The following is a 27,763-nucleotide window of genomic DNA, read 5'->3' as shown; positions in this document are numbered from 1 at the left end:
TTACAAAGCATTATCATTTGCCTCTCTACTCTAAGTCCAGGGCAGGCTTTGCCACTGCAGTTCTGCAGGACCTTATAGCCACCCATAATGCTGTTTAGCTCCAGCCTCCCATCCATAGCTTTGGGATTATACCCAAATATAATGACTGCAACAGTGAAACACGAAGAACATAATACAGTTGTGTACACTTGCCATAAATGTAGATGTTCGAGTGTATTCACTGTTGCAGTCCAGGTTACCTGCCCGCCATCCCCCTTTCATTCTGGAATTTATCTTTCCTTTACTATCTTCTACAACCTATGTGGTGTATTTGCTTGTAGATGAAGGTAACGTTTGTATTGTTGCATGTATATATAGTTTATATATATATATATATATATATATATATATATATATATATATATATAATATTGTTGCTACCTTTTTGGGGGCACCTGACATCTGGGGCAAGAAAAACTAAAGAAAATGGCGTTGGCTGCTTGTTTTATACCCCTGACGTCATGGAAGAGGAGACAGCAACCGACGCAGGACCCAAGACTTTGGAATTCAGGCTGACTGAGGGCGACCTGCCAGCAGATTACCCAAATGTAATGACTGCAACAGTGAATACACTCAAACATCTACATTTATGGTAAGGGTACACAACTGTACTTTCCCTTTGGGAGAAGAACCTTCCACATTAAAAATCTAATGTTTTATTGTACTTTCCTGTTTATGAAAGTTTTTAAACTAGAGTTTGTATCTTAATGGCCTGTCATGAGATTTAACTGTACTTTTAAATGGGATAGCGATTTTTTTCCTGTAAGTGTAAAAGTTGTTTAAAGTAGTTGAAAACATTTTTTTTTTTCTGTGGAAAACTTTATTTCACTTTCTGGGTCTGGCTTTTGAAGTTTTTTTGCAACATTTTTATATGAAAAAAGTGACTTTTAAAGACTTTAAATTTTTGCCCACCTATGCCATTTTTGCCTTGGCAATAGCAAAGCTACCTGTCCCATGGTCAGTCCTCCTTCCAGCAATGAAAAGAAAAAGTTAAGCAAACAGCCTTTGCCACCACAGCAGGCTAGCAATTGCTTCAGCCACAGATGGGTGACTGTGCTGTGGCCAAAGCTGTTTCCTCAGCCTGCTCATCTTTTACCTTGGATTCCTGTGGTGTAGCACCTACAGCCACTGTGGACCATAAGTTCATAGGTGTTTACTTGGCTAACGACCACAAGGGCCTTTATAAACCTAGCCATGCATCTCAAATCTCTGACAAATTCTGATACCCTTGATAGGTGTAAGCATGGGCCTGGGAGATGAACCATTTACAGGTTACCTGTGTCTGTTAGAGACATAGGTGCCAAACCTGGGATGAATTTCTGGTTTCCCATCCAGTTGTCCAGGTTGCATTTGAATTGAATTAGGGAGGAACACTGCTTCACATGTTCCATAGAGTGGGTAGTCTCTGGGATACATACCGGTTTCTCCAGCAGGTCCTATTTATCTCACAGACAAGGTTCAAGTCCGTAGAACAGGTAATTCTGGTGCTGTTTGTTTTGTGGATATGCAGGAGGTCCATCAGAGTGGGGTCTGACAATGCCCTGTATGCCAGGCATAGATCTCCTCTCAAAAGCATAAAGGAGAACAGAGTACAGGGATATGGCCTTGAGGCAGACTGCATAGGACATTTTATTTACACCCTTTATTCTTTTAGTGAGGAACGTCTGTGAAAGTTCCAGTTGTTGAATATGGCTGGTTAGGTACATACCAAAGGGGGCATTGTACTCAATGATAGGTCTAATAAATGCCAAATACAATGGAACAATGACTTCCATGGACTTAGATGCCATAACTTTGTTTATAAGTTGCCCAACATAGAATGATTTCCTCACCAGTGTAACATGTGATGGTCAAAGGTTAGATTACTATCTGTGTGTGTTCCTAAGTCCCTGACTACTGGGTCATCTCTAAGGGGTATGTTGTCAATATGATAGCTACCAGGGATAGATGACTTCCAGAAGGGTACTATTATGCATTTCTTGGCATTTAGTTTTAGCCCATGGCTCTGACACCAGTTGTTTGTGTCAGCCCTCCTGGAGAACATTTGCATCCGTGTGAAATTCAATGCCAGCACCTAATTTGCAATCATCTGCAAATTTAGTCAGCCAGAGACCACTGACATTGGCCTTGACTTCTGAGAAGTAAATGCCAAAAAGGAGCTGTCCAAGGACTGATTACTGAGGGACTCCACTTGTGACTGGCCTCTTTGTAGAGGTGGACTCTCCAATTCTAACTTCCTGGGTCCTATTGTGAGCCAGTTGGCTGTCCACCAGGTGACATACGGGTTTGTACCAGGTGTTAGCTGTGTCCTCTGCAGCTGTTACTGTCACTTCATTGGGCTTTATTCTTGCTTATATTCCTAGAAAACCAACACCAGATGTCCCATATGCAAGCATAAAACTTGGAATGTCATGCATGTTCTGACTGCATTCTTTGTGTTGCATTAGGGTATTGGGAATATAGCCACATCACATCATCGCTCTATAATAAGTCAAGTCCATCCCTCTGAGATGGATAAGTTTACTAAAAGAGATAAATGTTTGAGTTAATTTAGGTTGGGCATTTAACTTGAAGTATGGTGTAAGACAACCAAGCCAGTTTATTTTTACCAAGCTGAATGAAGTTAAAGTAAAATAAAGGCTAAACCATCATTTAGAACCGCATTTAAATTATACATCGTAGCCAGTGTGTGAATGAAGACCATTCTGATATGCAGCTTAAATGTCTAAATCCAGTATTTTTTTTAGTGACGAGCTAATCAAAATAATTCAGGTCAGAGTCAGAACATAGAGTTAAGGTTGTTTAATATTTCTTGCTAACGAGTGTAAGGACACTCCCAATGCATTACTTCCTCTCCTATTAGTCCTTAGCTTTGAAGCATGAGATAAAAGAGACATTTAATTTTAACTAGGCTTCTGAAATGGTTAGGATGTCAAATGCAGTAGATTCACTTCAAGATAAATGCAGAATAAATAAAAAACACTAAAAGCAAGGGAAAAAAGCAACATACTACAATCAACACATGTAGGTGTCAGCAAACCCCTAAAACAAATACAAAAATAGACCAATAGCATGTCATTACCAAAGTGTTGAATGTAAATAACTGAAGAAATAGTTTTGCTGCGGTGGGCTGTACTTCCCTTCTGCACTGAACTCTCCCATGTGGTTAAGTTTTTTCCCTATTTTTTTTTTCTTGCTAATTCCATGGTGTCAAAACTGTAGGGAAGTCACCTATTCCCCAAACTGTGTTGTTTCTTTATAAGGACAGTTTTGTTTTTCAATGAAACTCGCATCTCCGTGCTTTGCTACTGGAATGCTACATTATAAAACAGCATTTGATCATATTGTGTTGATTGAGAGGCATTCCTCAAATGTAACTTCAGTGAAGCTCCATATTCCTTGCTCAGCAGCTAGCCATCGATCAGGCTCATCAGTTGTTCAGTCTCCTAGTCTTGGTATAATCTAATTTCAGACATCTCTTTACACAAGAGGATGAGGAGCAAACAGAAGTGGCACTAGTCAGGAGAATTAAGAACTATCTGGATTTGGATTTTTGTCCCCTGCCATGATGAGTAACGAGACAGGGGCTTACTGGGGAAGCATCTTAGTGCAAGGGCAATTTTAAAAGGTGCGTCATGTCCAGAGAGCCAGCAGTCCACATTTGTTGGCCTTTAGATAAGAAAGGAAGGATTTTCAGTTTACCTTGTCACACTTTCACCTTGTCATTAATGAGTATTCATAGAAAAACTCCACAATTTCAGACAGGAAGAGAAGGTAGACTTCTCCTATGAAAATGAATACAGCACCTGAGGGAAAATGCATATTGTTAATAAGGAAAAAAGGTAAAAAAAATGAGACAATCCAGTAATAAATATTTAATGTTAAGGAAAGTTAAAATTGCCAAAAAATAGACATAGGGAGGATTAGAATGACAAGGAGCCTGAAGATCCTGTGTATCCAAGAGATGAGCTGAAGAGCAGTGTATGAAAGCCACTGCTAGAGATCCAGAGTCGACTGTTCAGGTAGAGGAATTGTGATGAGGGAGAGATTTCTGAAGACAGGGTCACCGAGGGGGGGGGGGGTGTCTGCTCAGACATTGGCTCTGAAAACCTCAAGAAACCACTGGCGCCTCATGGGAGGGGGGGTGGGGAAGATCAGAGAACCAACACCTTTTTGTCTCAAAGGCTTGAGTGTTTTACTGAATGATGGATCCTCAGGGGGTGATATATATGGGGGATCTTCCCCCCTCATCAAAGTCAGTATCTTCAGTGAGGGATTCCTGCGGGGAATCTCAAGTGCCTTCTGTTGCACGTACATGTCCAAGGTGGTTGTCTGGTGGGATGTTCTGGAGAGGACTCAGAAGTGTGAGGGGAGCCCTGAATAAGGACTTTCAAAACTTGTACAGGCTGATTGTTCCAATGCAACAGTATGTATAGACTTTGGAACAACAGCAGACAGTTGTGAAAGGGTTGAACCCAAGGATGGCAAGCTTGTCTTTTCCACAGAGGCAAAGAAAACTTTCTCTACTACGTCGAAGACCAAAGACATGGGAGAGGCAAGAATCTCCCTGGCAGAAGCCAAAGACAGCTGCGCAGGATGACGAGCATCACCATGGCTCTGACTCGAGGTCGAAGTTGGAGCCAAGCTGCCTAGCACTGAGGCTCTGAAAGGAGTAGATGGCTTTGAGGGCATTGTAGTTGACCCTAACCCACTCCCGGATCCAGCACTGAGTCTTCCATTGCTGACTGAGTAGTAGTCTAAGCTGAAGATGGCCAGGCCTTTGGATCTGATGAGGACAGACTGGGGATTCTCGAGTCCGATGGCTCCGAAATCAAGGTTCAGATCGGAGCAGGAGTCAGTAACTGAGTATGGGCCACTGGTTGGCTGATAGGTTTGATGGGTGATGGAGCCGGTATAACTCCCAGCTGAATCCGAGCCAGAAGAAATGTCCTCATCATCCTGTCCATATCCAGTTCAGTTAGCTTCTAGATGATCTGGGAGATGATGAGGTGGAAGCTGGCCTAGAACAACTTCTCAGAGTCTCTTGGAGGATGGGTGAGTGGTTATGAGAAGATATTGGTGCCAGGGTAAAGGAGGAAGAGGGGTAAGTCCGACTTGGTCTTAGACATTGTCGGATCCAGTGGACCTGACAAATCCGACAGTTTTGAGATTTTTTTCATCAGGAGTAGGCGGTAGAATAGCTGAAGACAATAATCAAGGGATTGTTTCCTTCCTCCTTTTCTTCTTGCTTGATGAATCCTCTTTAGCCTTCTCAGGAAGGTGGGCTCCAGCAGACACAGAAGCAGAGGTAGAAGAGCCTGAAGAGGTAGAAGACAAAAGACCTTTCAGAATCAACTTATTATGGAGTTCAACCAGAGCATGGTGGTTGAAACCAACAAGTATGTCACAGTCTGTATCCAAATGTTGAGAACCCAAACAATATACACACTCCTGGTGGGCATCGGAGTTTGGTATTTTGTGCCCACAGGAACTGCATTTTTTAAAGATGGTCGGCTTGTCTCTGACATTATCTAAAAATAGAGAGAGAGGACAGGCAAGGGAAACAAATTACCAACAATGGTAACTCTTAGAGTACCTAAACGCAGGTAGCAGTTTAAAGGAAAGTAAAAAAAAAAAAAATGCATCTTTTTTTTTAATATTGAGGAGGGAAGGAAGAATGAATATATGTATATACAAGTAAAAAATATAGCTAGAGCATCCTCTGCGTGGAGACATGCGTGAATGGGTGCACCTTCGTTGAAGGTTGTGCGTCAGGGCTGGTAACTCGGCACGTAAAAATCAACTTGCCAATCATTAGCGGACCGGAGTTCCACTGTGGCGATCCCTAACCGGGAAAAGCCGAAAGACACAACAACGACATCATCTAATCTTCAAAATTACACCTGAGCTAAGGAGACCATGTCCATTTGCTGAAGTGGCAAACCAGACCTGAAGTAATGCTGTTGAGGATGAGGATTATAGATAAGGGGAGGAGCATGTGCTGTCAATCCAAGTCTTTAGAAGTGGTTGAGGTCATTCCCAAGACCCATCAGTTGAGGAATGGACAAAAAAGACAGAGTCAGTTTATTCCAGAAAAAACATGGACAAACACACAACATGTAACCACTGTTAATTCAGATTGCAATATAGCCAGCACAAATATACTTCTCCTCCAGCTTTTTAACTCTTAGCTCTACCCAACTAAGACGTCTGCAGAAGTAGCAGCTGCTTTGGTGGTATAGTCAAATTTTCCTTTTCCATCATGAATTTGGTTGTTTGCCCCAATAATGACTGTATGCTGTTTGGGTGCTAAGCAGTTAGGAAGTACACTTTGGTGATTTGACCCCATTCCCTTTTCCTGCAAAATGTGCTAAATATTGGGATACATTTTTGCCCGAGGCAGCTGTCATATGCTTAAATATTTAAAATAAATCCATTGGCTGTCCCTGATTTTTAATGAACTGGTGGAAGTGCTGTACATGTTCTCTCTTGACATGCTTGGTATATCATCTACAGTACACCTTTAGTTTGAAGCCAGAATGTATGACTCCTGGTGTCTGGTGATGCACATTTTTTTTTGTTTTTTTGTTGGTCACTATTACTTAAGCTCAAAGAGTTTTGGAGCTGCAGGTAGTGGCTGCCATTTTCCACAAGGAAAATCACTTTTTCAGCTTCCCAGTTTCTTTCAAGGGGATTGCTGAATTCACCTTAACCCAGACAGTCCATTTTAGTAGCCTTTTTCCCAGGGTGTTTTATTGGAAGGGAAGCCTTCATGAATATTTGCATTGCTTTTGTATGTGCAATTCTGTTTGCTGGGTGATTGGGCTAATGCAATATGTTCTCCCTTTCCTCCAAGTTCACAGTATGTTGAAGTACTTAACCAGTGTTCACCAGTCCAAGCATTTGTTCCTTAGTCAGGCACAAGTTAGGCAAATCAGTGTTCAGGCAAGCAGTATATGCTTAATTGTCTCACTTGATTATGTTCTGCTTCAGACAGACATGGGACACAGTCCCTTGGCTTGTTAAACATCATATTTTTTAATCTTTGTGGCCTTAGTCACTCTTAAAGAAGAAATCAGGACATTTGTGCTGCTGCTTTTTGATCTAAGGCACACACTTTTCAACATCCGTTTTAGTAAATTCAAACTCAAAATTCATGACAGGATTTTTCAGTGTCTTCTGGCCCAAACAGATGATTTTCATATCCTTTTCACTCACTTACATTATTGTTATGTACTTGTTCAGAATGGGTTTGTGATAGAAAGTTGCCACATGTTTAGTCACCCCAGAGCTGGTCATCTTTTAGGATGCCCTTATCTCCAAAATTGCAGTTTTAAAATCTAATTTTAGTTGTCCTGACCTCCCAACCAGTGTGTGGGGATTTTCCACCCCACGTAACTTATGTGTGCAAACACAAGGTTGCACATAAGTTCACAAAGTGTTGATTATTAGTTATCTTCGCAAGATTTAAGAATACTTTTTTGTAATTCTTATTATTTCTGCAATTGTATGCTCTTAAATAGCTTTGTCTATAAATATTGTATTTAGAATTTAATATAATAATTTTACTACTGATGTTATATTTTAAGACTTAATATTTGTTTTTTGATCTCAGTCTTATTTGCCGTTTTTGCCTTTGATTGTATCTACATATGATCTTGAATTGCTTTTTCTTTCCTATGTCATACTTGTAAAATATGTATTTGTTGGTTGTATTATTCTGTTTTGCTGGGGTTGTGGCTTAAAAAGGGTCCTTGAACCATTTCACTTACCCAGTTTAAATGTTTAAAAATAAATAAATATAACTTGATTGACTGAGAGTGTTGAAGATGGTGATGTGCAGCGTAGGTATCTGCCATAGTGCCACATCTTTGCATGCATGTCAAAGGTTCTCTTGTTTTCCGTTTTAGACCAGGTTTCCTTTGCATCTTTCCCTATTTTCTTCAGATTTCTTTGATAGCCTAAAAAGGAGTCATGCTTGTCCATCTACTTTTGTGCCTCTGCTGAGATGTTTCTAGTCAGATTGCCAAGTGTACCTGGACAGCAGCTTTGCAAAAGTACCTGCTTGTCTTTGTTTTTTTTTTTTTTTTTTTTTTGTAAAGTTCTATCTAGATGTCTTTCTTTCATAAGATAAACAACTCTGACCTGACAGTAATTAATGGAAATATTTTTTTAATAAACTGTTTCTAGATTGTTTAAACCAGTAACATGCTGGTTTTAGTGCTGATGAAAAGCTAAAATTGTGGTATGTATCTCTCTAACCAATCGTGTTAAGTCCATCATAATATATACAGCACAATGATGTAATACCCATGAAACAAGAGGAGGTGGTGGTACATGCAACACATATCTCACTATACTGGTGTCTGCTACGGTCTTTTATAACTGTTCACTTGACGTTTGAATTGTTTTATAGGTGAAAAATTCCAGAGGGTGAAGGTAATAACTTTATGTACAAAAAATCCTTTGTATATAAGGTTTTGTACTCTTCATAATAATGTGTAGTGAAAGCCTGTTCTGTTTGTACTTAGAACTTGAATTTCTCAGCTGTATATAAATTGAGTAGTGTGCTGAAGAAAAATGAACAGAAGCTGAAAGCTAGAAATTGTTTTACTGCATTGTAACTGTGTGACAAAGGCCTTCACTAAGTTGCTGTTACTTGCTCCATTTTTACTCCATCTTTCTGTTCCCTTTCCCTGTTCTTCTTTTCTGTGTGTCTGTTTTTATTGTTTGTATTGTATTTTATTTGTCTTCTTTCTGCTGCTGTTCAGCTCCAAGACTCTAGAAGATGATATTAAACAGTATGAACAGGATCTGGCCAAGAAATTGTACCAGTCTCGCCAGCGAACCCCTGTGCTTAGGGGTGGAGCAGGCCAGGTGCCTTGTCCAGTTCAGCCACGTGCCAACAGTCCACACATCAAAGCAGGAGAATCAAGGTGTGCTCTGCCAGCATCATTGGCTGCATGCAGATTGTCAAACAAGACATCCTTTTTTAAGTAATTCATTTGCTGCTGTTTCAGGCTCCTGGGACTGGGATAGGGGAGTAATTTGGCATGTAAACTAGTTAATGTGAAAAAAATAATACTCTTCTTTTAAAAATGGCACAGCACATATTAAAAAGTACTGATGCCCTTCCCAGCTCCTCGAGCAGAGGTCCTTTGCATGTGTTAATTAGTTGATCAAAGCCTAGAGTACAGCATGGTACTCTGTTGTGAGACGCAGTGACTATGAATGTCAAATCAGTTATTCAGATTTTTAAAGTTAGAAAAATATAACTAATTTCTGCTTCAGCTACATATATAGGCTAGGAGTTCTTCACTGATCATTTTTCCATGTCTTCCTTGTGCATGACGTCTTCCATTCAGTAAAAGTATTGTATTATTACTTTTTTCTCAGCTTAATAGATTTAGTGCATTCCCATTCTTTGTCATTTCAGTGATTTCAAGCATGTTCATTGCACAACATTGAGATGCTGATTGTTCTAGTGACTTAAATTTTGTGTTGTGGCTAGCTGTGTTCCTTATATGCACAAAGAATGCTGATCACTCCTTACCACATTAGAAAATAACAGCTAGATGGTGGATGGTGAGGAGTAGTGGTCTTAACCACAATTGCATTGGAGAAAGCAATAATGGCTTGATGAGGTAGAGGAAGTGCTCATTTATTAGTTGCTCTCTGAGGATGGCATCAGGGATTAGTTGGAGGGGATAAGGTACTTTGCATTTCTAAGGATCCTAACCACACACTAGGAAGCTGTGACAAGTACAGACAAGCAGCATGCCCTCTCAGTGAGGGGAGGACTAAAAGGGGTCAAAACTGATCAGTGTGTTCTACACTGATAAGCAAATTCAAATAAATATATAGCTTGTCAAGCTTTGCCTTAGTGAAAAACTTAGAAGCACCATACACATAAACAATTCTGATATTGTACTATCTGTTCATTTATGGAATATAACTAATGTAAAAATTGGTGGCAGCATTCATAATATTTACATCAATACTTCGGTGTATTCTGTTATTTGCTAGTAATATAGGTAGTATAATCAAGCAGTCACATAATATATATTAGCCAGGGATCTCAAACTCAAATATAACCACTGGTGTCATACGACGACTAGCAAACTTTTAGACAAAAAGAAATGCAGGTAGTGTAGCTATAAATGTTGGGTAGTCCCTTCCCTTATCTATGATTATACTGATTTAAGGGCTGCTTGAGGTCCGGGGGCCATGAGTTTGAGATCACTGGTAACCGTGTACTTTTGCTTTGTTTTAGATTTGGGTTGCGACCCAAGTTGCTTTCTGGCTTCATCTTTCACCTCATGTCATTTACTTGCCATAGAACCTTGAACGTTCCACTTAGTTGAGTATGCTCATTCATTTTTTTCCATCATTAGGCCACATTTCCAACAAGTTGTAAACTTGACCCAATGCCCTCTGCAATTATAGCAGAAACTCTTCCATAAAACATAACCCATACTTTTCTCCATTTTAAATTTGTATTTGACTTTCAGTGAATTTATTAGCAGCACAACAGTAGTGCAAGTTGGAATGTTGTATTAATTTTAACTGGTCGTGGAATCAAAAGAGGTTAGAAATATTTAAAAATGTTTGGCATTACTGTTTTTGTTTTGTTCTGCGAACACGCAAAATATTCCAGTTCTTCAGATTGTCAGCATTTAGGTAATAATCATTTTGCAACTTCTGAATCAGAAGTATAGCTATGTTTATAAGTCCTTATTTCTCAACTGTCCAGAATTTCTAGATTTTACTATGTATTTTTGGTGTTCTCCTCACTAAAAATCTGTGCATCTCTGGTAAATCATTGATGACTGAAGCCACAAAGTAGTGACAGACATTTGATTTTTAGACTTCATATCTTTCAGAAAATGCAAGGTAATCCAAAATTAGTTCCATTAGTTTTCTTAGTTTATAAGGGCAATATTTAAAATTTGATGTGAGAGTGTTCAATCTCGCCTTTGTTCTTACACATGGGTTCGGAGCCGATCCTCGGCTCCGTGCCGGCCGACTGCAAGCTCTGCATCGAGAAGAAGCTCGAGGACATCTAATACCCACAATCCCCCCCTGCCTTTACCTCAGATCTAGTTTGCCGCTGCTGCATACGCATCGCTGGAGACTAGCTCGAGGCTGTACAGATAAGATATTTATCTATTCTGTTTAAATTTCAGAAATTTCTTTCTATCTAGTTACTTAGAGTATAAAAGTAGGTGTGTGAGTGCATTAGAAATTCTCGACACTTAGAATAGCTTAACTTAGTTAACTTTCGAGTTAGAGTTTTTCGGGGCCTACCCCTTCTTGGACTTGTGACTAGAAACTTGTTGTAGTCTTGCCTTTAGGCAGTTATCGAATTTGACTTTTTTGACTAAAAACTTGTGGTAGTCTTGTTTTTAGCTATTATCAAACGGACTCTTATTCCCGGATTTGACACTAGTACTGGATTGGACTTTTTACTGGACTGGACTGTCTTTTTCATTTGTCAATATGTCTGAAAAGATGAAATCTGGTTTTAAACGTTGTCAGTGTGGCCAAAAAATGTCGGTCACAGACAACCACAGTTCCTGTGTCTACTGTCTTGGCCCTCTCCACTTACAAGAGGACTGCTCTATTTGTCACTCTTTTAGTGGGAGGGTCATGACAGATAGGCGCAGGAAACTGATGGATAGAGGATTATTGAAACCCTCTTTCCAGGAGGCTTTGGATGCTTCAGACCAGGCATCCAAGTCTTCGAAGGGGTCGAAGGCGTCGGAGCCAAAGTCATCGGCTCTGAGCTCTTCAGATCCAGTTAGATCACTGGTTCCACAGACTTCGGGGCCGAGTGTTCAGTTTTTGGCAGTTTCCGAGCCTCGAGTCTTGGAACCGGTGATGGAGCTCCCTCCGTCGACTCTGCTGAGGTCGGCTCCGTCTTCGATCCCTTCGACTCGTTCTTCTAGACCCCTCTCCGACACCGATGTGGACCGTGTGGTGCAGAAATTGATGGAGAATACGGCTTTATCCAAGCTCATCTCGGTCTCCTCTCAGTTGGTGTCGAGACTTGAAGGCCTTCCAATATCTCCATCCATTCCTCCTCCGAGACCTGTCCAGTCTTCGGAGCCGGAAGAGGCTGAACTGATGATTGTGGAGCCCTCGGTGCCAGAACCGTCTTTTTCTCGGTCGGCACCGTTAACCTCGACTCCATCCGATCCGGTATTGGAGTCTCGGAGCCGAAGATCCGTCCTTGGTTCCGGGACCGAGAGTCGAACCGATGTTTCGGTTCCGACGCTCCCTCTCGGTGCCTCGGCACGGATCGACTCGGTTCCGTCCTCGGGGTCGATGCCTTCGGGTCTTGTCTCGGGGATTCTTCCCATTTCTTCGGAACCGGGAGATACCTCGACTCGGGACCCGGGGGCCTTCGACCTCATGAGGAAGGTGTTGTCTACCAAGACAACCACATCAGCAGGTACAGCTTCTCCTCCCCACAAAGGACCGTTATCCTCCTCTGCACCCACGGCCACGTCCAAGCGTCGGGCACCAGTGTCTCAGCCACCCCTGGAGGGTGCCCCCTCTTCCTCGGAGGCTTCTTCGGATGCTCCCCACGAAGAAGTTCCTAGGAAAAGACTGTGTAAGAGGAGACACTTGGATTCTCCACAAGAATCCTTGACATCTGATACTGACTTAGATGAGTCAGAAGGGTCCCCTAAGTCACCTTCAGAGGATGTCTCTTTTTCTGACATCTTGGAGATCCTTAAACAGAGAGGTGACTGGCAAGCCCTTCCCCCTTCTGAGGATGAGTCAGTTTTGCTGAAGGCATTTGGTGCCCGTCCTTCCTCCTCCTGGGTCACTCCGCCCTTTGATGAGTTAATGGAATTGATTGCTCGAAGGGCGTGGGAGACTCCTGACACGGTGGAACCAGTCCCTAGGAAGCCAAACAAGTACATCACGGCACCACAGGACAAAGCTTACCTTACCAAAGGAGTTCCAGTAGACGCCATGGTGGTGGCAGCGGCCACGAAAAAGGAGATGTCGGAGTCTTCCTCATCTGTCCATCCGCCTAACAAAGATTCTAGGACCATGGACAGATACGGGAAGCGCATTTTCAGTTCAGCGGCTTTCTCTATGCGTTCCCTGAACTATTTGACTCATTTCACACGTTTACAGAGGGATCTAGTCAAAGAGTTGAGAGATACCCTCCAGGGTGCTACAGATGCCGCTATCTCAGAGAAAGTTTCAGCGCATCTCAACACCCTTACGTCCATTGTGAACTCGTCCATGAGGCTGATATCCTATGCAGCCGAAGGATCGAGTAGGGCAGCGGCTTCAGCGATTGCTCTTCGTAGGCAATCCTGGATGCGCTTATGTTCGTTTGCGGAAGCCTTCAAGTCTTCCTTTACTAACGCCCCATTTGATGGAGCCACACTTTTTGGCCCTAAGGTAAAGGAGACCCTTACCCGGTGTGAACAGGAGGGAAAGACTCTGTCTGCTGTCGGAGTCCGTTTTTCCACCCCTTCCAGACCGTACCCCAAAGGGCAACGTGGTGGGAAAATGTGGTTTCGAAAACCTCAACGATCTTTCCCAAACACAAAGGGTGATGCCCCCTCTAGAGGCAGAGGGGGGGGGCAGAGGTGGAAGACGCCGCCCTGGCGGCAGAGGGGGTCCGCAGAACCAAGGTGACAGGGATAACCTCCCTGGCAAACCTTTTCAGCACTCCTGAGAGGAGGCCCGACTGTCCTGCTCTGGAGGCAGTCGGGGGTCGCTTAGCTTTATACCCTCAGGCCTGGCAAAACCTTTCTTCAGACAATTGGGTAAAAAGCATTGTTACCAGAGGTTACAAAATCCCATTTCTATCCACACCCATTCCAAAGAAAAAACTCCCAGATGTACCACCCCATCTGCGAGACCCAGCAGCTACAGAAATTTCAAAGCTGCTAGAAAAAAGAGTCATCCAACCAGTCCCAGCGGACCAAATAGGATTCGAACTTACTCAAGGTTCTTTTAGTTCCAAAGAAAACAGGGGACTGGAGGCGGATTCTGGACCTAAGCCATCTCAACACCTTTGTCAAGAAGGAAAAGTTCCGAATGGTCACGCTTCAATCGATCCTTCCATTCTTACGGAAGGACGAGTGGATGTGCTCGATAGATCTGAAGGACGCATACTACCACATCAAAATGGCCAGGGCGTCCAGGGATCATTTGCGCTTCCGGCTGGGAGCCAGTCACTATCAGTTTCGAGCCCTGCCCTTTGGTCTGACTACAGCCCCCAGGGTCTTCACCAAATGCATGGCAGTGGTAGCGTCTCATCTGAGGCGCCTAGGATTCCAGGTGTTTCCGTATCTGGACGACTGGCTCCTATCTGCCACCACCAGGCATCAACTGATACAAGCCAGGGATTACACCCTACATCTTTGTACACACCTTGGAATTTCAGTAAATTTCGAAAAATCTTTGCTACAGCCATCACAGCATATCTTATTCATAGGAGCGGAATTAGATACCCGTCACTTAGTTCTAAAGCTTCCTACAGAAAGAATAGAAGCACTTCAAATCAACATCTCCCTTCTGCTGTCGTCCAGGAAGTCACCTGCAAAAATTGTTCTGAAAGTCTTGGGTCTCATGGCAGCTTCTCTCATTGCAATACCATTGGGAAGACTGCACATGAGAGTACTACAATGGCTTCTGTTTGCACAATGGTCATTCCAACAACTTCCACTGACTCACGAAATATTGATAACAAGAACATGCAAATCACACCTAATGTGGTGGTTACAGACTTGCAACCTATCCAGCGGAAGACCATTTGTGCTACCCGCACCGTCTGCGACGATAACCACGGACGCTTCCCTGATAGGGTGGGGGGGCATCTTTCAGGGACAGACAGTCCAAGGCGAATGGACCAATCTGGAGTACAATCTGCACATCAATGTTCTGGAGTTGAGGGCACTGTTTTTGGCGTTGCAACACTTTGCTCCCCTTCTTCCTCCAGGGACCATTGCAGTTCAGACAGACATGTCCGTAGTCTGGTACATAAACAAGCAAGGGGGAACCAGGTCTTACCAACTATGCAGAGAGGCCATGAGAATTTGGCAATGGGCAGAGTCCACCGGTCGCTTTCTGATCGCAACGCACATCCCGGGGTCATCCAACGTCATAGCCGACAGGCTGAGCAGGGCAATACTATTGCCTCACGAGTGGTCCCTCAAACAGTTAGTTGCGGGAAGGATTTTTCGCAAATGGGGCCAGCCTACCTGCGATCTGTTTATGCCTCCAATGAACGCCAAATGCAGGAGCTACTTTGCCCTATTACCCCCTCCAGGGGAAGTCCCCAGGGACGCGCTGGTGCACGATTGGCCCCCGGGTCTCCTATATGCTTTTCCTCCATTTCCCCTGATTGCAAAGTTTCTGCAGAAAGCAAACAACCTTCAGAGGACTATAATTCTCATTGCTCCGTTCTGGCCTCGTCAAATTTGGTTCCCTTTTCTATTGCATCACCGCATTCGGGGACCTTGGATGCTGGACCCAGAGCCAGATCTACTGACTCACTCGTCAGGAGCTCCTCACCCATCTCTGGAATCTCTCCATCTAGCAGCTTGGCTGCTCCGCTTCCCTTCCTAGCCAGGTCAATTCCCCTTACATCGGCGGTTCAAGATATTTTGGTAGCTTCTCATAAAGCTTCCACTACAAAGACTTATACCAGTAAATGGAAACGTTTTGTCTTCTGGGCGGAATCACATCAGTTGAACCCTGTTACAGCTCCGTTAAATAACGTTTTAGAATTTTTGACTGAATTATTTCAGGAAGGAGCTTCCCCGGCTACCTTAAGAGTACAGTTAGCTGCCATTTCTAACTATCATGTAGAAGAAAGTGGTGCACCTATTATGGCTCACAGACTTTGTAAAGCCTTTTTAAAAGGTTCCTTTCATATCAGACCACCAGTCAGAAGTCCGACATCACCGTGGAATTTAAACTTATTACTCTCTAAATTGATGTTACCACCCTTTGAACCAGCTTCAACTTGCACTTTGAAATTTTTGTCATGGAAAACATTATTTCTAGTGGCTATTACATCTGCTAGACGGGTGTCTGAGCTGCAGGCCCTTTCGGTCAAACATCCTTATTTAATTTTTCACTCTGACAGAGTATCCCTACGCACTAATCCATCCTTTCTTCCCAAAGTTTGTTCTACTAGTAATATTAATCAGTCCATCGAATTACCCACCTTCTTTAAAAACCACTCTAATAAATTAGAGTATATGTTGCACAAACTAGACGTCCATAGACAACTCAGATTTTATTTGGATAGAATAAAAGATCACAGGGAATCTGATCAACTATTTGTAGCTTTTGCTGACAGTAGAAAGGGTCTTGCAGTTACGAAACGAACTCTTTCGAAGTGGCTAACTGATTGTATTATTTATGTTTATGAAGATTCTGATCAAACATTATCAGCAAAACCCAAAGGACATTCTACCAGATCAGTGTCTACATCTTTGGCTCACGCAGCTCGCTTACCTTTAGACACTATCTGTGCGGCTGCTACTTGGGCTAAACCACATACATTTATATCTCATTACAAAGTGGACAGGGTTTCTAGGGATAGGGCAACCTTTGGTTCCACTGTGCTCAAGAACGTTCTCCCTTGAGTTCCTCAGGATCATGGAGCTAGGGACGCTACCCATGTGTAAGAACAAAGGCGAGATTGAACACTCTCACATAAAGAAGTTATGTCCTTACCATAACGTTCCATGTGGAGTGTTCATCTCGCCTTGGTTATTACACTCCCACCCTTCCCACCCTTAGGAAGAACGTTCAATTTGGTGCCTGGTCTGGAGTATTCTCCTTCTGCTGTTACAGTATTACTGTTTCTATCATACACTAGGTATGTTTGTACATATGTTTTTTTTTTTTATGTATATAGTTGGCATGTGTGCGTGCTTTATGTCTGGTTTGCTTGCAAACTAGGGATTGTGGGTATTAGATGTCCTCGAGCTTCTTCTCGATGCAGAGCTTGCAGTCGGCCGGCACGGAGCCGAGGATCGGCTCCGAACCCATGTGTAATAACCAAGGCGAGATGAACACTCCACATGGAACGTTATGGTAAGGACATAACTTCTTTTTCCTGATTTTGAACCCCCCCCCCCTAGCTGTTTTTGGCTTTGTCCAAAATTCCTACGCTAAGATGTTGAGAGGTATGTTTCTAACAGTGTGGAAAGCAGAAGCATAACTAGGGAGGGGCAAAGGGAGCAGCATCTTCGAGTGCAAAATGTCAGGGGCACGATCATAAGATGGCCATTCAGGAGGTGGTGCACTACCAGCATTCAGAAATTAATCCTTATATTGCATTAGTGGTCAGGGCTGAAGTTGTTCAGTGGTGTGTGTAGTACTTAAACTGTAGCAAGTCACTTTTCTAGCAAGTAGCAAGTGACTTGCTACCATTTAAAGAACTTTTTTTTTGCTTGTTCCTCAAGCATTAGAGGAACATAGACAGAGACCTGGCTTGCTTGTGCTAGACAGATTTGGGAAGGAATGGACTTTTTTTCTTCGTCATTTACAGTTGAGGGACACCAGAACAGGGAACCACACCAGGCACTAGATGAGCCAGCTTAGGCTCTGGTCTGTAGCTGCTTCTGCTAGTGTCATTTGAATAATGAAGACATGACTCTTTCAAGCACTCATCTGCTGCTGCTGTTTTCTGTTTTGTTCTTCAGGGCTTTATAGCAACATTTTTGCTGTTTTGTTTTTGCTTGAGCACCTGTATTCTCATTCTACCTTACTTTTCTCTTGGTATAAAGTATTACTTTTTCTGAAAACACTACTGTTTATGTATTCTTATATTTCTGCTGCTATGGTCTTGCATGTAAACAAGGAAGCAGGACATGAAGTATGTGAGAATATGTGGACATAAACAGAAGACTACCCATGGTCTGTAGAGTCCATCTGAGTGCTACACTTAAGCAGCTACCCTTTCCCATAGCACCATTCTGACCTTTTTCTTTTCTTCCTCATGCAACTTTGAATTCTTATGAGTACATAACCTTTACCACTGCCTCAGACAGTCTTGGTCACACTGCACTCTGTGATGTAGCAATTCATTCAATTTAAACTGAGATCAATCTTTTTTCTAGCCGCCATCCATATTCCATTTTCTTCTGAGATTCCTGCACCTTTCCAGTGCAATGTGTCCAGAGTCCTTATTCTTTTTTTTCTCCTCCTTTCTTCTAATGCATACATGCTTAACTCTTGAGTTTCTGTTTATATGGAGCTCCGACATTCTTTCCACAGATTAGGAAATGCTGAGCTGCATGTTTTCTACTAGCCCAAACTCAGTTTAGTGTTGCCTTAAGAACTGTATGCTGTCTTCAAGATGAGGTCATACCAGTGCACTGCTCAGTGGAAGCATTTCCTCAGCCCCTATGAAATCTGTTCCTTGCATTGTCATATTACTGGCCATTGGCCACTGCTTTTTCACATTGAATAGCATAATTTATCTTATGATTATGCCAGTAGTGTTCTTCCTTTGGCTTAAGATTACTAAGACTATATATGTTTTCTGTGCATACCTCTCATCCACTTAGCCCAAGAAGTCTGGACAAAGCCAGACAAAATGGGGGTACAAAAATCCAAAAATGAGGACAAGGTATGTATTAAAATACATTTTCTAAAGGATATGAAGTCTGTAACTCGTATGCTATTATCTACCGGGTTCATAGATTAGTACTAGGCTAACTGCCCTTGCGAGACATTTTAAGCCTAGCCAATTATCCCCTGGGAGATTCAAGCCCTGTGCCTTGTGTTTGTGAGGCAAACACCTTAACCATTAGGTCACCCTCCCAACCCATCCCTTATATCATCATCCCAGTGATTTGCCAGAAAACCAAACATTGTATGAGGAACAGATTGAAATTTTGAGGCAAAAATTTGACATTGTGAAAATCTGGGCAGTTGAGAGGTATGTTTATATGGGTTTCAGCCTTACTAAGTGCAGTGTCTTGGCACTTTTTACATTACGTAGTTGCTACATCTGGTGTTCCTGAAGATCATTTTCAGCCCTCATCTGATATCATAGTTCAACTACTTCATTGATGTTTGTGTAATAAAAATATAAGTGACAATTCTCTTTAAATTCAGTATGTTGTCTGAGACAGATGAAGCAACTAGAACTGATCTGAGCACATAACCACTTGATGCTATGGGATTTCCAGCCCTCAGGCAATTTGACATTGGCTCCTGTACAAAAACTTAAGCCTGGCTGCTGCAGATGCATGGAACATCACACGTAGGCCCATAAACCAGGGACTTTAAATGCGACGTCTGCACGCACAGACCTCAGAACTTTTCAGCCACAGACGACGTACGCTTCGACCATTCCGCTCCTTAGTCCAAAGACTTCATTTAAGATAAGTACCCCATTGGGGTTTTAATTTTTCTTATTACTTGGGCTTGGTTGCTGTAGGTTTTGTTCAGCTATTTAGCCGATGTCTGAGAAAAAGAGCAAATGTAATTGCAGGCGTCAGATACTGCATAAGGATTCACACAAGTGCGTGTTTTGCTTAGGTGAGGGGCACGACCATAAGGCCTGCTCCATTTGTCAGTCCTTCATACCAAAAACCCTACGCAGCTGTCTGGCAACTTTAAATTTGTATGTTCAGAATCCGAGATTGAAATGCCTTGTTTGCAGAATGGATCCCAAGTCGGCCACCCAAAACGAACAACCGAGGAAGAAGGCCAAGGTTTCCAGGCCTACTCCCGTTGCCGCTCTGCCATCAGACATCCTGACTACCAATTTAGGGGCCGAGGGACAGCTGATTCTTCCATCAGCTTTGACGGATCCTCTGGAAGAGGCCATTACTGCAGCTACGGAGAGCATGTCAGCGGAGCCAACCCAGATGCTGGCCTCAACCGACGTCAGTGGGCATCCAGTACTTGGTCGGCTGACTGAGACCCCTTCTGCTCCAGCCCAGACCTCGGTTACTAAGCCAGCACCAACTAAGAAAAAACAAAAAAAACAAACACTTGAGCCTATGCCTCAAGCTACTCCAGATTGGCAGACATTCACCAATTCCTTACTGCAGACATTCCATTGCTGAGCCCTAGGCTAGCCACTGCTTCTTCCCTCACTTTAATCACTACTCTTCAGGGAAAAGAAGAAGAACTTGAACAATATGACTCCTCTTCTGAGGAATCTGTGTCTCAAATTGCTTTTCCTGTGGAGTGTTACACCCCAGACGGATACTCTGAGGGTGATTCCCCTCCAGAGGATATTTCCTTTGGGGAAACTATCACAAAAATGCAAGAGTACTTCAAGTGGGATACTACCTTGATGACAGATACCCATAAAAATGTTTTGAATGTCTACAGTTAGAATCCCCCTCAGGTATTCCCCCAGTTCTACCAGCCTTTCTAGACACCTTTAATGCAGCCTCCAAGAACCCAGATTCTCAACCACCTGCCCCTAAAAGGCCAGATAGAGTTTATAAAGTGCCCGATGAACAGAAGTTTCTAGTGAAACCTCCCATTGTTGACCCTGCTGTCATTGCTGCGTCTCCTGGCAGACAATCTAGGCAATTACCCTCTGCTTCCCTTTTGCTCGCAGACAAGGACAGCAAGACCATGGACAGAATGGGTAGAAAAGTATATACCTCCTCCACCTTAGCCTTTAGGGCTAGAAATTACCAAACACATGGTAAAATATGCCTTATATCTTGTGTCCCAAGCCTTCACCTTGCTAGCTTCTACCCCTGACTGTCCCACAAAAAAATGACATTGCATGTAAACTGTCCTTAGCTACTCAAGTAGCCAGACACTCGATTAAGTGCAGCTATGATGCAGCAGAAGCATCAGCCAGGTCTGCTGCATCCTCATCTGTCTTGCATAGAAATTTTGGCTATGCCTCCAACCTCTTCCAGAGGACTTTAAATCCAAAATAATGGATCCTCCTCTAGACCACAATCTCTTATTTGGTAAGAATTCAGCAGAACTTTTCAAAAATCTACAAGAGAAAAGTAAAGAACTTCAAGACGTCAAGCAGTTGCTGGAGTCGCCCTTCCCCAGATACTACAGGAACTACCCTGCTAAGACTTCTTTTGTGTTAAGAACTCCGTCTGCATCTCATCCTTCCTCCTCAAGATCTCGTAAAGGGTCCAGGAAATTGCTTTACTCCAGACCTCCTAATTCCCAGGGACCTGCCAAGCAGCCCTTTCCTGACTGAGGAGGTCCCACTTCAGTGTGACTCCCTGAATCAGCCCCTCTGTTCGCCCGCCTTACCCAATGCCTCCCCTTCTGGAAAACAATTATCTCGGATACTTGGGTGCTCTTCATCATCCAAAAAAGGATGTTTTCTATCTTGGAAGGAAAAGCCAAGGCCAAAAAGAAGTCCCTTCCCTCCAAGAAACCAGCTAGATTTATTCCCTGTCATACTGAAAGAACTCCTGACTCTAGGAGCTATAGAACCAGTTCCCTGAGGACAGGAAGGAAAAGTCTTCTATTACCGCCTTTTCCTAGTCCCAAAAAAGGATGGCCATTGGAGGCCAATCCTGGACTTATCCTATCTAAACCTGTTCGTAAAGGTTCTGTCCTTCAGGATGTTCTCTCTACAAACCTTGCTATCCCTCATTCCACCCATAGCCTTCATGGTCACCCTGGATCTAATGGATGCCTACTTGAACATCCCTATCAGACCCTCCCACAGGAAGTTTCTGCACTTCACTGGACATTCTTCACACTTTCAGTTTACAGCCTTGCCCTTTGGCTTGTCTACTGCTCCCAGAGTATTTACAAAGTGCCTGGCCCCAGCCATTGCCTATTGCAGAACCAAGGGACTCCAAATCTACCTTACCTGGATGGCATTCTTAATCTGGCAGAATCAGAATCCACCCTGCAAAACCATCTCACATACACAATGTCTGTCCACCACAACTTGGGCTTCACTATCAACCTCCAGAAGTCCTCACTTCTTCCTCAGCAGGACAAAGTTTTCCTAGACTGCAGGATAAGAACAGACTTGATGAGATCCTTTCTCCCACTGGACAAAGTGCAATCTCTCTCCAGCCATTTTCAAGGCCTCTTTACAAAATCACATTTCTCTGCAAGTCCTAGATCTCCCGGCAGCAACCATTCCCATGCTTCCATTAGCCAGGATGCACATAAGAAAATTCCAGTGGTATTTAAAAAAATGTATGGTCTCAAAGCCAGCATTCATTAGGCAAACTCATTCCCCTCCTGCCCCATCTAAAAATAGAGCTAAAGTGGTGGATTCAGCAGGTTTCACAGAACCAGGGCATCCCACTCCAGCCACCACCCATCACTCAAACCATGCACACGGATGCATCAGATTTAGGGTGGGGAGCAGAGTTCCAGGGCTTCAGGGTACAACAGCATTGGAACTCTGCACTTCAAAAGCAACACATCAGTGTCAGGGAAATGACAGCAGTATTACAGGCTCTCAAAGCTTTCCTTCCAGTCTTTCAACAAGGCCTGCTACACATTGTGACAGACAACACGACTGTCATGTGGTACCTCAACAAGCAAGGAGGGAAAAAGGCGTACCAATTATGCCAGACAACTCTACAAATCTGGGAAATAGCAGCCAGACACAACCTCTTACATCCCCTCTCAGGAAAACAAACAAACAGACTTGCTTAGCAGAACATCCTCCCCTCAGCACGAATTGATGTTGCACAGGAAGCCTTCTTAGACATTGTCCACCAGTGGGGCACACCTCGAGTAGATCTGTTTGCTTCCCCAAGAACAGACAAACAGATTTTGCTCCAGTGATCACACTCCCCTAGCATGGTGAGTGAATGCCTTCAGCTTTCCTTGGAAGGGAATGTTCCTGTACATCTTCCCCCCTTCCCTGTAATACACCAGGTCCTACTGAAGATCAACAAGAACCAACCAAAAATCTTGCTGGTGATTCCCTGTTGGCCAAGGCAACACTGGTTCCCCCTTCTTCACCTCCTAGACAAGGGAAATCACCACAAGTTACCCCACAAGGTGGACGTACTCACACAACAAAAGGGATCTCTCTTTCACCCTCTGCTGCCTTTACTGCATCTAACCGTTTGGGTGATCAACTTCTGATCCCATTCAGACAACTGTACTCTGAAGACGTGCTCTCAGTCCGGAGGGAGGCCAGGAAACCATCTACCATAAAAAAACTATTTGTTCAAATGGCACAGATTCTCAAATTGGTGTGCGCTTACGGACAGGGACCCTTTTCAAGCAGATCCCTCTTTGGTCCTTAGTTATGTATGTGAGGTCATTCAGAGATGAATATGCTAGTCCTTCCTTAAAGTCCACTTTTCTGCCATTTCAGCCTGCTTGCCTTTACACCCACCTCTGCTCTCCAGACTTTCTCAAAGAAATCCGTCAGATTTAGTAGTTGTGACCTGCCCTTGACAAAGCAGAAGCAGGTCAGGTCCTGTGTTTGGAGGTTTCCTGAGTCATTTATCAGGGCCATGATTATTCATTCTATGATCTTGTATATAAGACTAGTCAAACTTATGGGCCTGTAGTTTTCTGGGTCAGTAGATGGTCCCTCTTTTTACAGAGGGATGCATGTTGCTTTCCTCCACTCTACTGGGACAAAGCCAGTCCAGAGGCTGTGGTTAAAAAGAGATCCTAATTTGCCTGATAAGTCTTGATTTAAGCTGTTTAAGAGGCAACCTGGTATATCGTCAGGCCCCCACTGAAGCTATGATGTTAAGTTGTCCATCTCGCCTTCATTCTTGCTGGATGCGTTCGGAGCTGATCCTCGGCTCCGACTCGGCCAATACTAAAGCTCGAGAGCTAATTCCACCGGCTCGAGGCTCCCCTATATCCCACAATGCTAGGCGGTAACTCCTCAGATCTCGTTTGCCGCTATAGCTGACGAGGTGCTTTTTTACCGGCTCAGGCAGGTCAGTGAGAGTTTTTACCGTAATAGGTATTTCTTAACCCCTTATTGTTTCATACCATAACCTTTTTAGTTTAATTAATATTTAGATTAATCGACCCCTGTTTTTTCGGGTCTATATTCCCTTCCTTTTCTTCCCTTAACTTGTAGGCCTTCGGCCCCTTCCCTTCCCCCAGTCCTTTAGTGTGACTAAATTAGTAGTTTTTTGTTAAGGGCTTGTATGTGTGTTTGTGGCTTTGTGTTAGCCTTAATAATTTAATATTTTTCTTCGTAGAGGGTGTGTCTATAGTGTGTTTGTGTTGTTGTCAGGCACTCCTTTCACTATGTCAAAGAACGCTAAGGTCTCAGGCTTCAAGAAGTGTGACTCGTGCTGTCAGAAAATGTCTCTGACAGACGGTCACACTTCTTGTATGTATTGCCTGGGACCTTTGCACCTGCAGGACTCTTGTGCTGTTTGTCATGGCTTTAGCCCTAGAGTCCTGCAGGAACGCAAGAATAAATTAATCTTGCGGGGCTTATTAAAGCCTGAAGGCCCCCCGACTCGGTCTGTGTCGGGGAAGCCTTCTAGAACTTCCAAACAGTCGGCTCCGGTTTCTGAGTCGACTGCTGGAAAGGTTAAGTCGGCTTCGACATCGGCTCCGTCCGGAGCCGATGTTTCCAAGCCTCATACTGTTACCTCGGCTCCGGCTGGGGCCGAGGCTGATAAAACTCTGTTGGCTCCGATACTCTTATCGGAGCCACAGTCTAGAAAAGAGATCCAGATCCCCCTCTATCGGCTCCGTGCATTCGGTGCCAGGATCCCCTCTTCTTTCCGAACGGAGCCATAAAACTCATTCCTCATGGTCTTCCAGGTTATCTGACCACGATTTGCAAAGGGTCGTGAGTAGACTTCTCAAGTCCGAGGCACTGGCCCAAATGCTGCATAGCCCGACTCAGCAGTCAGTGGCTATTCCCGGTCCCCAATACATTCCTCCTCCGACTCCTTTGACTTCGGAGCCAGGGCTTGTCGGAGCCATGACTGTCGGTGCGTCGGATCCGATACCTTCCCTTTCGGCTCTGTCATCTGCTCCGATCTCCTCCTTGGAGGGATCTCGGCGCCGAGCTTCCCTCGTCTGCTCCGAGGGGGCGAGTGGCATCAGACCCTTGTCCGACCCCACTCTCCCTCTCGGGGCTTCGGCGCTGGTGAGTTCGGCTCCAACATCGGCTTCGGAGCCGTCCCATTCGGTGCCGGGGGAGTTCCTTTTCTCTTCGGAGCGGGGGCCTCTGGCCTTGCCTCACAGGGGTGCCTTCGAGGTCATGCGGAGCGTGCTAGAACCAGGGTATGCCCCACAGTCGGCTCCTTCAACCCCCCCCATCTACAGTGCCTGCGGTGATTTCTACTCACCCCCTTGCCTTAGACCGCAGAGAGACAACTCCTCAAGTTTCCCCATTGGGAATTTCCTCCTCTTCCGAGGCCTCTCCTGACCCGGTAGGAGATCCCCCTAGGAAGAAGCAGTGCAAGAGGAAGCACATTGACTCCCCTGAGTCTATCACCTTTGACACTGACTTAGAGGAATCTGAAGGTTCCCCTCGATCCCCCTCTGAGGATGTCTCCTTTGCTGACATCCTTGAGATCCTCAAACAGAGGGGGAACTGGCCAGCCCTTAACCCTTTGGAGGATGAGTCAGTGTATCATGAGGCGTTTGGCTCTCGCCCTTCTACCTCCTGGGTGTCCCCTCCCTTTGACCCCCTTATGGAAGTGGTGGCAAGGAAGGCTTGGACGGCTCCTGATTCAGTGGAACCCACCCCGAGGAGACCATCTAAATTTATTACTGCCCCTAGAGATAGAGATTTTTTTATCCAGAGGTGTCCCTGTTGATGCCATGGTGGTGGCTGCGGCCACTAAGAAGGAGTTAGCCGATCCTTCGATTCCTGTCCATCCTCCTAATAAGGAATCTAGGACCATGGACAGGTACAGCAAGCGGATGTTCTCATCAGCGACCTTTTCAATGCGTTCGCTGAATTACTTATGCCACTTCACTCATCTCCAGAGAGATTTACTCAAGGATATGGGTGAACTGATAAAGGATCCTACAGCTGAGGGGTTCAAAGACACAATGAACTCCCAGTTGGCAACCCTGAATTCCATCGTTAACTCCTCCATGCGGCTGGTCTCATATGCTGCAGATGGGGCGAGTAGAGCCGCAGGCACAGGTGTTGCCTTATGACGTCACACCTATGCAACTTTGCGTACCCTTTCAAGGCGTCCTTCACCAATTCTCCCTTTGATGGATCATCCTTGTTTGGTCCACAGGCGAAGGATACATTGACCAGGTGCGAGGTAGAAGGTAAGACTCTCTCTGCCGTAGGAGTCCATTTTTCTACCCCTTCTAGACCCTATCCCAAAGGTCAGAGGGGAGGAAAGATGTGGTTCCGCAAACAATCCCAGGGAGTCTCATCTGATGCACAAGGTCGATTCCCCTCTAGAGGCAGAGGGGGGAATAATAATAGACGCCGCCCTAGAGGCAGAGGAGGTCCGCAAAACCAGGGTAGCTGAGAAATGTTCTCTGATAAACCCTTTCAGCATCCCTGAGGGGCTGCCCGGCTGTCCACCTTCAGAGGCAGTCGGGGGAAGGTTATCCCTGTACCCAAAAGCCTGGCTTTCCCTTACTCAAGACAAATGGGTACAGTCGATCATATCCGAGGGTTACAAAATTCCCTTTATTCACATCCCATCCCAACCCAAAAGATTCCTTCCAGACGTTCCACCCGGTCTAAGGGAACAAGCAGCATTAGAAATTTCAAAGCTGCTTTCAAAAAGAGCTATCCAATCAGTCCCAGCAGACCAGCAAGGATCCAGAATCTACTCCAAATTCTTTTTGGTACCAAAAAAAACAGGGGACTGCAGACCCATACAGGATCTCAGCTACTTAAACAAGTATATCAGGAAAACAAAATTCCGGATGGTCACGCTTCAGTCCATTCTACCCTTCTTGGGTCAGGACAATTGGATGTGCTCGATAGATCTTCAGGACGCGTACTACCACATCAAGATGAGCAGACGCTCCAGGAGATATCTCCGCTTCAGGCTGGAAGCCAGTCACTACCAGTTCAGGGCCCTGCCCTTTGGTCTCACTACAGCCCCCCGTGTGTTTACCAAATGCATGGCAGTGGTCGCGGCTCACTTGAGACATCAAGGATTCCAGGTGTTTCCATATTTAGACGACTGGCTCCTTACCGCCACCACCAGACATCAGCTTCTATCCAGGGAATTCACCATCCAATCTTGCCAAGCTCTAGACATTTCGATAAATTTCGAAAAATCTGCCTTGTCGCCTTGTCAATCTATTACCTTTATAGGCGCCACCTTAAACACACTCAATCTTTCAGCCAGACTCTCAGAGCAGAGTGTGTCAGATATTCAAAAACAAGTTTCCCTTCTCTTACAATGCAACAAAGTCAAAGCCAGATTAGTTTTGAAGGTGTTAGGACTCATGGCAGCAGCTATTCCCCTTCTCCCCTTGGCACGCTTTCACATGAGGATCCTCCAATGGATACTGTTTACTCAATGGTCCTTTCAACAGCTCCCGATGTCCCATACCATTTTGATAACTCAATCATGCAAGAATCAACTGTCTTGGTGGATCACATCACCTCAACTTCTCCGAGGAAGACCCTTCACTCTTCCCCCCCCAGTCGCCACGTTGACAACAGACGCCTCCCTGATCGGGTGGGGGGGGCATTATCAGGGCAGGACAGTCCAAGGCACGTGGCAACCTTTCGAGTGCCACTTGCACATAAATGTCTTAGAGATGAGAGCAGTGCTTTTAGCGTTGCAAGCCCTTCACGACTCTCTTCCCACTG

General features: G+C 44.4%; 1 protein-coding gene across 15 annotated transcripts in view; it reads left to right on the top strand.

Moving 5' to 3' along the window:
- The window catches only part of SCRIB (scribble planar cell polarity protein), a 2,800,411-nt gene that overhangs the window by 2,449,904 nt on the left and 322,744 nt on the right, over positions 1–27,763 (top strand). For 13 of the 15 annotated variants that reach the window (XM_044067477.1, XM_044067487.1, XM_044067486.1 and 10 more), the window contains one exon: positions 8,811–8,975. The exons of the other annotated variants lie outside the window; for them this stretch is intronic. In XM_044067477.1, the coding sequence (XP_043923412.1) occupies positions 8,811–8,975 (165 nt within the window). The remainder of the gene's footprint in view (positions 1–8,810; positions 8,976–27,763) is intronic. 15 annotated transcript variants of the gene reach the window in all.

The sequence above is a fragment of the Protopterus annectens genome, chromosome 3.part1 (genome assembly GCF_019279795.1).
Source record: "Protopterus annectens isolate FY-2018-M chromosome 3.part1, PAN1.0, whole genome shotgun sequence".
Classification (NCBI taxonomy): Eukaryota; Metazoa; Chordata; order Ceratodontiformes; family Protopteridae; genus Protopterus; species Protopterus annectens.
This window is presented reverse-complemented; position numbering and strand designations above follow the sequence as displayed.